Source organism: Cryptomeria japonica, chromosome 3, assembly GCF_030272615.1.
Source record: "Cryptomeria japonica chromosome 3, Sugi_1.0, whole genome shotgun sequence".
Classification (NCBI taxonomy): Eukaryota; Viridiplantae; Streptophyta; class Pinopsida; order Cupressales; family Cupressaceae; genus Cryptomeria; species Cryptomeria japonica.
In genome coordinates, this window is record NC_081407.1 from 639,167,854 (window position 1) to 639,178,969 (window position 11,116).

Below are 11,116 nucleotides of genomic sequence, written 5' to 3' on the forward strand. Positions count from 1 at the left end.
GTGATTTTTGACAAAATGCTTTACTCCTCAATGATTCTTTGTCAAATTCATTGGTTTTGTTTTGAAGATACAAGTGAATATGATGAAGGAATGTTCGATGAGATTTGAAGAGTTGGCGATTGATGTATAAAAAATTATTCCGTTTGGCAATTTTCAGAGAACTGGGTTGTTGTTTTCTCAACTTAGTGTTATGATAGATACTCTTTCTTCTCAGAATATGAGGATTAGTCATGCACAAGCGATCAATGGTTTCTTTTGATTTATTTTGGATTTAGTTGGCTTGTTTTTGGAAACTCAAGTTTTACTTTATCAAATGAAGGTTTAGATGCCTCCTCACGACAAAGTGCATCAAATGATATGGAATACAAGCTTTCCTGATATGGAAACACGATTTGACAACCTGGAGTTTTAAAGAAAGTGTGTTTTTGGATAGAAATCCTTTTGATTGAAGGACTTGTTTGATACTTGTGATGAGGTTTCCTGATTTTGATAGGAGAGATGTGTGTTATCTTGCAACTAGTTTTCAGATTCTGGACAACTTTGTTAGACGAAAAACTTGCTTTGAGAATAGGTTTTGATTTTTTGTTTAATGAAGTTCAGGCTGAGGAAAGAAAGCTCCCTAAATTGTTCTCAGATTTTCCAAAAATAGCCTCTGTTTTGCCCCTTGTTTTTCTAGTTTTTGTTACGTGCTAAGACAGAGACACAATGCGCTATAGAAAGTCCTCAACGTGCTAGAGAAAAGACTCCACGCGCTAAGTTGCCCCCTATGACGCGCTAACTGGTTTGTTTTGATTTTGTCTTGGTTCAAAAGGCTATGCGCTAATATGGGCCGCTAATGCGCTAACTGTTGATATCTACGCGCTAAAGTTTAGTTTCCACGTGCTAAGCTGATGCTTCAATGCGCTAGACTGTTTTCAAAAGGTGCTACTTTAATCTGCCAGTTTTGGATTTCTATGAAGCGCTAATGTTAAGACTTAATGCGGTAAGGTGAAGGTCGAATGTACTAAAAGATGGTTTCCACGGGCTAAGAGGTTTCTCTTACGCGCTAAACTACCCTAATAGTTTGACTTGGTTGCTTTTCTGCAATTTTTGGAACTTTGTTTTTAGTTTTTAGTGATGATAGATGATTTCCTGAAGTAACAAATGAAGACACAACACCAAAGAGACAACCATTTCGCTTAATCTAAACAATGAGTGTATATTCTACGAGGATGTGTTCAAATCCTCAATGTTTTGACAGGTTTAGATACAACATGCACTTCAGTCAGACTCTTTATTCAAGGGTCATAAGCAATATCATAGCCCACTAGTCTTGATACTCCGTCAACTCAAACAGTCATGTCACTCCCTAGGGGGGGCCCGTTTTTTGCCTTTTGCCAGAAATTAACCCAAAGTGAATTGCTTCACAATTGAGTAGTTATCTTGGGAGATATATGGCGAGCGATCTTGGGGGCAGATTCTTCCCCACCCTTGCACTATGATATTACAAATGTCTGGATACTGACTTGGCTCAAAGTTTTTATGATAAAGTTTGTAATCAAGCTTCCCGTTTGGCTGTCAGTGATAAGCTTCCTCAGGAGGCTTTCCAACCTTTAGAACAAAGGCTTTACACATCTCAAGGATACTAGGGGAAGGCTAATCAATGCGTGCAACCGTTGAAAAGGACTTTTGTCACTTTACACTTTTGATTATAGTGGGTTGGAACACTTGGCTTCAAAGTCGTTCCCCACTTAGGTCGTTCCCTTCACACCGGCCAAAGAATGGCTTTAAGAGTTTTTCAACCCCTCGATAAGGCAGACTTGCTAAAGGTTTTAATGCAATAACACTGAAAGCGTAAGAGTGGTCTGACTTTTTGATCATCCAGTTAAGGGGAGAGCATATTCCTTCCACTTTCGAGACAAGACAAACAAGGTTCTTTTTAAATTTTCATGGCAATGATTTGCTAAGATCTATATAGAGATGTTGCTCCACAAAAACATGGTGTTTATTTTACCCCTTTAAAGCAATGATTTTATGATCTAGAAAAAGAACCTGGTCAACAAAGCAACTTCGATGTTTGGTCAACAAAAGAAATCGATCAAAAGGGGAAGATCTTCCCTCTTTAGTTGTGACTGACTTTGGACATGTGTGATTCTTTTTACTTTGCAAAAATTTGAAATTGATCCTTTTATGCACCAAAGGATGGTGAAGTTCTTTTTTAAAACCCTTTGTATGCAAAAATGGAAAAATTGCTTTGTTCTTTTTAGAGCCCAAATTGAAAATTTTTCTTCTAGAAAAGCAAGAAAAGAATGTTTTTGTGGTTCTTTTTATAGCCCAAATAAGGTGAGTTCAATTTTATCTAACAAGAATTAAAAAGACTCTAAATTCTAACTAACTTAAATAAGTTAGTAAAAATTTAAACTATTTATAATTCTAAAAATAACACTAAGCTCCTCCCTGCAAGAAAATGTCAGAAATCCTGCAAAATACCGATTTAAAATAGTTAGAAAGATTTTTGCTCTTGTGGACTTCTACAAGTCTAAGTTTTATCTCAGTTACAATTTAATTCTTGTTTTTTGTCTGTGATGCGCTACAGAAAGGACTGTACGCGCTACAAGATGACTGGGATGCGCTATCGGACAAACTTGATGCGCTGAGTTGTTTTTTGAATGTGTTGCTCTGTTATTTTCCCGCGCTAAGGCCTATAGGAAAAAAAGTTAATAAAGGTTATGCGCTAAGCGATGGTCTGCACGCATTGGGGAATGAGTCCCACGCGCTAAACATTGAGCCAGATGCGCTGGAATGTTTCCCAGATGCGCTAAGGGATGTTCCCCACATGCCGATTCCTATTTCCCGCGTACCTGCAAAAGTGGTTATATTCAAAAACCGATTTGATTAATGGGGTAGAGCCCCACGGTGGGCGCAATAAATGTGTGCGGGAAAAGTGGGGCTATGAAACTTAAAATGTTAAAAAAATATGTTCAAAGGGACTTATCCACACACCCACAAGACTTCTTGGTGCAAGTTATGGAGTCATGAAGAATGACTCAACTTCCCAAGGTAGGTTCCATGGTTCTCTATCTCACAAGGTCCCTCAAGCCAATGCCTTTTCTCTCAGATCACTGAGCAAAGTGACTTAGGGATGACGAATGCAAGAACGAGGGATGCTTTAGATTGATTTCAACATGAAATGCATCCTATCTATGCATGATTTTACAAATGAAGTAAACTAGATTATAAGATGACAAGGTTAGTAGCAATACTATCCTAACATGATATACTAGTTAATGATTTAAGCTAATGATAAAGGAAATACTCTAAATTGCTCATTAGATTAATTCCTATTACAAAGAAAAGCTAGATGTATTGATAAATTTGAGCATAAGTGAGATACTAAAATCTTGGATGATCCTTGAAATGGAGGAATGAGAGCTCTATTTATAGTGAAAATAGGGCAATGGAAGGTCAGGATTGAAGGAGTTAATCAAGGGTCGGGATTGAAAGTTATCAATCCATGTTTATAATTTTCACCAATGAAATGGTGACAATTGTCAACATAAGACTATTTGAGAGGAGATGTAAGAAGCATTAAATGCTTGAGAAGACTCATGGTTACCTTAGCAGGTAAGGGTGAAGGTTAGGTTAGGGTTATCCAATGGATAAAGCTTTTACCCAAAGGGTAAACTCTTGTGCAAAGGTTAAAGGGATAACCATTGTCAAAGAAATGAATGCTTGATGAGACCCCTGGGTTAGATGAGGGTTAAGTTAGTCAAAAAGTCTCTAACCATGCCACTAAGGGTTAGTTAACCATTAATGGTTTGAAGATTTCGGGGACAACTTTGTAAGAGTCCTTCCAAATTTGGGGGTATTCAACAAGTTAGCTTGTTGAAGGCATAAAGGCTTTAATGCCTTTTGAAGACTTTACTCCAAATTTGAGAAGTGACCTCCTCAAATTTAGGGAAAAGGGATAATGGATGGGTTTAGGTTAATTGATTAGGATTAGATGGATTCTAGAAAAATTTAGGAAGGGGATTAGGAGACAAGTGGGAGATGTAGGATTTTGCAAGTGGGTGGAGGGGAATTTAATTAAAATAAAATTAATTTATTTCAATTGTGGTTGCAAATTGGGGATTTAAATAAATTAGATTTACTCAATTGGGGTAAACTATTTAATTAAATGTAAATTTAATCAAAAAGTATAGAAAAGGGATTTAATTAAATAAAATGATTTATTCAATTAAATGATGTAAAGGGCTTAAGTGAATTTAAATAAACAAATTGAATAATTTATTTAATTAAATAGAAGAATGTGGGTGTTTTAATTAAATTAGATTTAACTAAATAGAGGAATGAGAATAAAATGAACATTAAATATTCATTGAGGAATATGGTCATTTTTATACGTCTACAGTATGCATATACAAGATTATACAAGACTCAAAATTTACATGAAAAACCTTGCATGAGAAAACCCACCACCGAAAGACATTCAAAATTATATTACTAGGAATCAAATATATATTACAATATGTCCTTAAAAAAGTCTTAATCTATAACATACTTCTTTTGCAGACATTCTAATGTTTCACACCAGTAACATGCTCAATCCAATGCTAACCTATTTGGTTTGTACAACCATCCAACTTTGGTGCCTTCACATGAGATGATATATATACACGTGGACATAAAAATTGTGATTGCCTAATTGTACAACCAACACATGGAATTTACCAAGAGTCGTGCAATTATATTTTGATCATATTTGATACAACATATTAAACTATCACCAAACATGATATCTCTGCATGAATAATTGCCTAGCAGATATAGTCAATGCTACACAATATGAATCAATATTTACATGTTGAAAATAGTCTTCTATATAACCACCGATACCAACTTCATGATTGTAGTAACACATTACTTTTGACTACTTGCAATGCCTTGAGCCATCTTCTAAAACATTATCCTACTCTCATCTTCTAAAACATTATCCCTCTCTCATATTGTACTACATAAACTTTAGCTCTATCGCAAGTGCTTATGCAACATTATTCATGGTCCTAGCAAACACTATTTTCTATATGAAATTATAAGTTCTTCTCCAAGTAACTTGCAATTGGTGTCAAACTACCACCACATGTAAAACAACATAGATTATGTACCACAACTTACTACCACCACATCACCACATGTAAACTAACATGCATTTTGTATCATAACAGTTAAAAACATAACACATTGCATTTTGTAGACAAACTCTTCTTACAATGACTTAATTGCAACTAAATATAACCCAAGTCAGAACGATTCACAAATTGCATTCACTATTTTTTTGCTTCCAATGTGACTCACATGTGACATATTATGCTTTTTTTTTCTACCCTATGCAAGTTGACTTTCAAAATTATTTAGTTTTTTTTTTCTAAATTTATTATCATATTCATGCTTCTCTTCTCTTGTCTAGTCCAATGGTGACTTGGGTTTGTTCACGAGCTTGCCTAATTTTTGGCAAGTTGAAGATCAATGAACAATTCACCAATTTCTATCTCCATAATCTTCTCAAGTATGAGGAATGTATGACATAGTCAACTATTCTTTGACCATTTTAGGTTGTGCACATGTATCTCCCTAACCTTGACAATCACTTCATACCATTTCATATAATAAGATTGTGTCGGCTATACAAGTCAAATATTTTATTTTTTTATATTGTATCAATTCAAATTACAAAGAATGAAGCTACCAACATGGAGCTCAAGGAAATAAAACATTGTCTAGACAAGAGTACAAAGTAGCCACTAAATGGCTAAGAAAGACATTCATTTCATATATTGAACAACTTTACATTGACAAAAGCTAATATCAAACTGAAATTGTAACACCTGCTCTTTAATTTGAAGAAGTTGATCCACGACTTTTGTATTCTTTGTACATTAAGGTTACAAAAACAAAAGGCCACATGTAGAAAAATGTTAGAGTAAAGTCTTAAAGTGCTAGTTGTCTAATGAATTCTTTTAGAAAACACTGTAGAACATATAGATTTCCAAATATGCTTTAAGAAAACCTATCCAATAGAGTTAGAAATATCATTGTTATGCATGCCAAAACCAAAGATAGATTCTTTCCAATTAAGCTCATGATAGGAGATGGAAGGAAATTTTTCAAACCCAAATGTCCATAACTTCTTAACAAATATATAATCCCAAAACACATGTCTCATATTCTCAACACATAGGCACAAAGGGCAATTGATTGATTGAACCGTTAAACATTTCAATCTATCCCCAATAGGTAGCTTGCAATATAAAATTTTTCATGCCAACACTTGCGTATCAAAATCAGTTTTTGAGTTCCATATTTGAGCATTCATTTTGATCCAAAATATAGAGTTGAATCTACATTTCCACTTATGATTAAGACGAGGAGTTATCGACCAACAAGACAAGATTTGAAAAAAAAACCTTTTTCAAAGGAAAATAATTAAATGAACTATATGACAGCTATTTCCAATCTTTGAAAAAATTACAATCTCTAGAAGTACACAACTTCATAGAGAGATCAAGAGGGACTAAGGATTGCACAAAGATTAGAAAATGTTTGAATTTTTCACCCAACCCATACTTCTCTTCGATATATTGCTAAGAAGCCCAATTACATGTGTTGAAATCCCAAATATTGTTGAATTTGTGGACTCCTTTGTTAAAAAGATAGTAAGCATGTCTCGAGAAACTAATAGCAAGTGGCTTTTTATGATAACTAATCGGTCTATTCCACCAAATTGAGGTTGAGGCGGAATTGAAACCATGTTGCAAGGAAGAGTTATTCCATTCCAAATAAAAACAAACTTGTTGCCAAGCTTTCCAAATACATTGAAGAGGAAAGGATGCTCTGATTTTAAAGAAGGGAGCCATTAACATTTTATCTAACCAATTAACTTCTTTCCGTTGCTTTATAATTGATGCTTCTATTATTGGATGACAAACTAAAATTTTCTAAGTTTCATCTCCGCTAACAACCTAAATAATTCATTTTGCCACAAGACAAAGTCCTTGAATTATACCTAAAACCAAGTTACATTATTTTGTACATTCATTGATTTTCTTTCTATATTTTGTTTTTGTCTTCCTCTAACCATGTTGAGTGTCCCCTTTAGTTTTTATAGTACTAACGTGTTTATTTGTTGTTGGAATATGGAAATCTCTTTTCAAAAAAGTTCTACTAGAATTGACATCTTATTACTTTATTAAAATTTAAGCATAAATAAACACATCACATCATCTATCTACTTAATTAAATTTGTCAATATTTATGTAATTTATTAAAATGTAAGCATAAATAAACACATCACATCATCTATCTTTTTAATTAATTATTAATTTTTATTAAAGACAAAGATGCCAATATTTATGTAATCCAATTGTTCATATATGAAACCATATGATAAAGATCTAATATATCAATTTGCCAAAGGGAGGGATGGGACTTACCTAGTGGGAATTGAAACACCCGAATAGACCGCCATTTACAGTGTGATTTACAGAGGGAAAGAGTAGAAGCTAAGCAAGCAAGATGCTTTGACACCATGCATTGTTCTGCTCACGTTGCATACGAGGCAATTTTTGATTGCCCATATCTTCTAATTAATTGTTTTTCCAACTTTGTCGTATGGTGTGATCATAACAAAGCATTCCGAGGTATAAATGCAGGCGCGAAATCCATCCCATCAGTCGCATTCATAAAGCAAAACTTGTAGGAGAATGTTCCCCACCGAAGTCCATATCCGTTTATAAAGCTTCTGTAACGAGCTGCAATTGTATCTGCTTGGAGGGTTCTGAGAGAAGTGATGTGCAAAATCATGGATCCAACAGAGAAGGGTGTGTGGTGGAAAGATGATGGGCAGTGGGTGCGGTACCCACCTGAAATGGCTGCAAAAATCGAGAGAGCCAAGAGGAATGGCGATACAAACGTTATGGTGGGTCCTCTCATATCTTCTCGGTACCCATCGGGAACGAATTATGCGATTGATCTGCTCACAATGAAGCAAAAGAATCTCACCACGGGCTTCTCCAGAGATGTTAAGATAATCCCTGCATCCTCTGCTCAGGTAGGTCATACATTTTAAGGCTGCTTGAATTGCCATCTTAGTCTTCTGACATAAGTGTTTTGTTTCTGATCTGTAAAATTAGGAACATGAGGAATCCGAAGAAGATGTTGATGATCCCGTGTCCCCAATTCTTCGAAGAATGGGGAAAGTTATAAACAATAAAGAAGAAGCAGGGAAGGATGTTGTTCGTATGGTGCCCTCCATTACTGTAGACCTTCAGAAACTGAATCCCCACTGCATCGTCGATGGTCAGTGCAATCTGGTTTTAAAGCTTCCCAAGACTGTCGCGCATTCGGAAAGGCTTAACTCCCTCACCAGAAAGGTTCCCGCTATCTTTTCTCATGTTTTATGTAGTTTTTAAAACCGTGTAATTTGGGGTTTTCATATTTATCTAGGGTTTTGGTGTTCCAGACTCTGGCATTGCTGCTGGAAAAGCTTACGGCGAGAGATTTCATTAAGAGCGTCATTGCAAGCAAGTCGCAGGGTTTCAGCCAATGTAATCACGTCTGGAAGGTCCGTCAGTGTAATTCGTACACAGTGGGGAGAGCAGAAAATCCGGAAATATATTCTTCGTTTCTGAACCACCTCTGCGCCTTAGCAGAGGAAGATGATGGGCTTGTAGGTAAGAAAGTAGCCATTTTTTGGGTTTCTGAAGCCAATTTGGGACTGTCAAACAGCTACTGAGCGATTGCATGTCATATGATTTTATCTATTTTTTTTAGGGTTTTACTGAAGACTCTTGGTTGAATTGCAGACGCTCTGTTTAGGGTTGCAGAGAAGGGCAACACAGGAGCGGGCGACCGTGTTGAGTTTGTGTTCAAGGGTTCTTCTGTGGATGAAGGGAGGAGTGTTTTTGAGCCTGCAGAGAGTGGTGTTGTTACTGGATACACCAGGCTTCTGCCATTGCCAAGCGAAGGTGGAAGGAAAGTCTCTGTCTATCTTACAATGTGTGAGTTTGTTCAAGGAACCCGCTACCTCAATGTAGTGAAGGGTGCATCTCTGTTTATTGCTCAGCTTGTGCCGACTTTAACTGAAATGTGAGAAACAGCTTTCTGATTAGGGATACCATGTACAACCGTATATAACTATATGACTTCATAAGATTATAGAATTTTGGGTTTTGAAACAATATAAACTGCTGAGGATGACCTCGTTTATATGTTATATGAAGTATATATGTTCTGCCTTTAATCGAAAGTAGAAATATTTGTTGCCTTGTTAATCTGATGGTTTCTTTGCTACCATTCTTTGATGATTTATCATCCTTTACCTCAGTCCTCAAGTTCAGATTGTTTTTTTAATCAGACCTTGTGATCTGGCTGTAACTGTTCTTTTTTGTTATTTGTTGCTACTGTATCTTATTATTTGAATATAAAAGGTTTTACTTTTACTTTGTAACTGTTCTTTTCTGTTATTTGTTGCTACTGTATTTTATTAATTGAATATAAAAGGTTTTACTTTTACTTTGTAACTTTAGATTAACCTTAAAAGAGTTCGGCAATTTGTTGAACTGCCCTCGTCAATTTTGGTATACTGTACTCTTTCAATTCTGCATGGTAACTTTCAGTTGCATTTCTGAATTGAATATTTTTGGGCTGTATAGGCAACGAAATGAAGAGCTATCTTTTTATCTGTTAGTTCTGAGATTACTTCATCTTCTGATAGCACTAATGATTCCAGCTTCATTGTAATGAGTTGAACTAGTGGGTCTGGCAGTCTATTATGAAGGCACTAAGGGTATTACATCGATAAAATCAGATACTTTTATGGTGTACGCCATTCTTTTCCCATTCCAGATGGCAGAGTTTGATGAATGTTTGCAAGTGTTTTCTTTTTCAAAATTTTCTCTCTTTGATATATTTTTTTGGTTAAAGTAGACTCTTGTAGAGGAGACTTAATCTCACTGCATAAATAAATGCAATCAATTAGTAAACTATTATAACTTCAGATAAATAGAGTTGGAACATATAATTGTAATAGATATACAAAAATTAAATGCAATGGGTAGAGGTATTCAGGCTAAAATCAATGATGTAAGAATGATACTGAAATTGTACACATCTATTTGACAGTGTTAGAAAATGAATTCACATTCTATGATATTATCTCAATTTAGAAAGCTCCATGATTCACTCTTAAGCACACAAACTATTATAACTATAACTTTGATAAAGAGTTGGGACATATAATTCACATTGTATGATTCTATATCAATTTAGAAAGCTATACAATTCACTCTTGAGCACGGTGAGTTTGATCCTAATAGTTGCAGATTTATATTTGTTGTGTACATTTAATCTGTGTTGTCTGAGATCAATCCGACATGATATGCACTTGAAAACTTGTTTGTTTGTTTTCTTCCAATATCAAGGTGGTGTTTAGGACAGCATTGAGAAGTTTGTGGAGATGATCCCTTTGAATGAGTTTTCTTAGGTCAAACCCCCTAAACAACTTACATCAACAAATACAAATGATCTATATGCAGAATTGTTTTGCTTCTTTAAAAATTATGATATGATCTATTTGTTCAATTCTGAATGGTGACTTTTAATTGCATTTCTGAATTGAATATTTTTGAGCTGTATGGCAACGAAATGAAGAACTATCTTGTATCTGTTAGCTCTGAGATTACTTCATCTTCAGAGAGCAGTAATGATTCCACCATCACTGTAATGAGTTGAGCTAGCGGGTCTGGCAATCCATTATGAAGATTAAGCAAGCGTATTACATCGATAGGATCAAATACTTTTATGTTGCATGCCGTTCTTTTCCCATCCCATATGGCAGAGAAATATACAGAAAGCAAATGGAATGGGTAGGATACTTAAGACCTATCAATAATGGAAGAATGGTATTAAAATTGTACATATCTTTTTGACACTGTTAGAAAATGAATTCACATTCAATGATTCTATATCAATTTAGAAAGCTGTATGATTCACTCTTTAGCAGAGTGAGTCTGACTCCAATAGTTGCATACTTAGATTTGATGTATACATTTAATTTGTGTTGTTCGAGATCAGTCTGGCA

At 35.1% G+C, this 11,116-nt stretch overlaps 1 protein-coding gene across 1 annotated transcript; it reads left to right on the forward strand.

The window, feature by feature from the left end:
- Window positions 1-7,467: 7,467 nt before the first annotated feature.
- Window positions 7,468-9,308, forward strand: LOC131050154 (uncharacterized). The gene is made up of 4 exons (XM_057984327.2): window positions 7,468-8,086; window positions 8,169-8,408; window positions 8,498-8,708; window positions 8,841-9,308. Exons 1-4 carry the CDS (start codon window positions 7,826-7,828, stop codon window positions 9,125-9,127), a joined length of 999 nt encoding a protein of 332 aa, XP_057840310.2. The 5' UTR covers window positions 7,468-7,825; the 3' UTR covers window positions 9,128-9,308.
- The last annotated feature ends 1,808 nt before the right edge of the window (window positions 9,309-11,116 follow it).

Bases quoted from the DNA above. Each gene is read 5' to 3' on its own strand.
- LOC131050154 (XM_057984327.2), top strand. From the start codon at position 7,826: ATGTGCAAAATCATGGATCCAACAGAGAAGGGTGTGTGGTGGAAAGAT. The intron at 8,087-8,168 runs GTAGGTCATACA...CTGTAAAATTAG, and splicing joins TCCCTGCATCCTCTGCTCAG to GAACATGAGGAATCCGAAGA. The intron at 8,709-8,840 runs GTAAGAAAGTAG...GTTGAATTGCAG, and splicing joins GGAAGATGATGGGCTTGTAG to ACGCTCTGTTTAGGGTTGCA.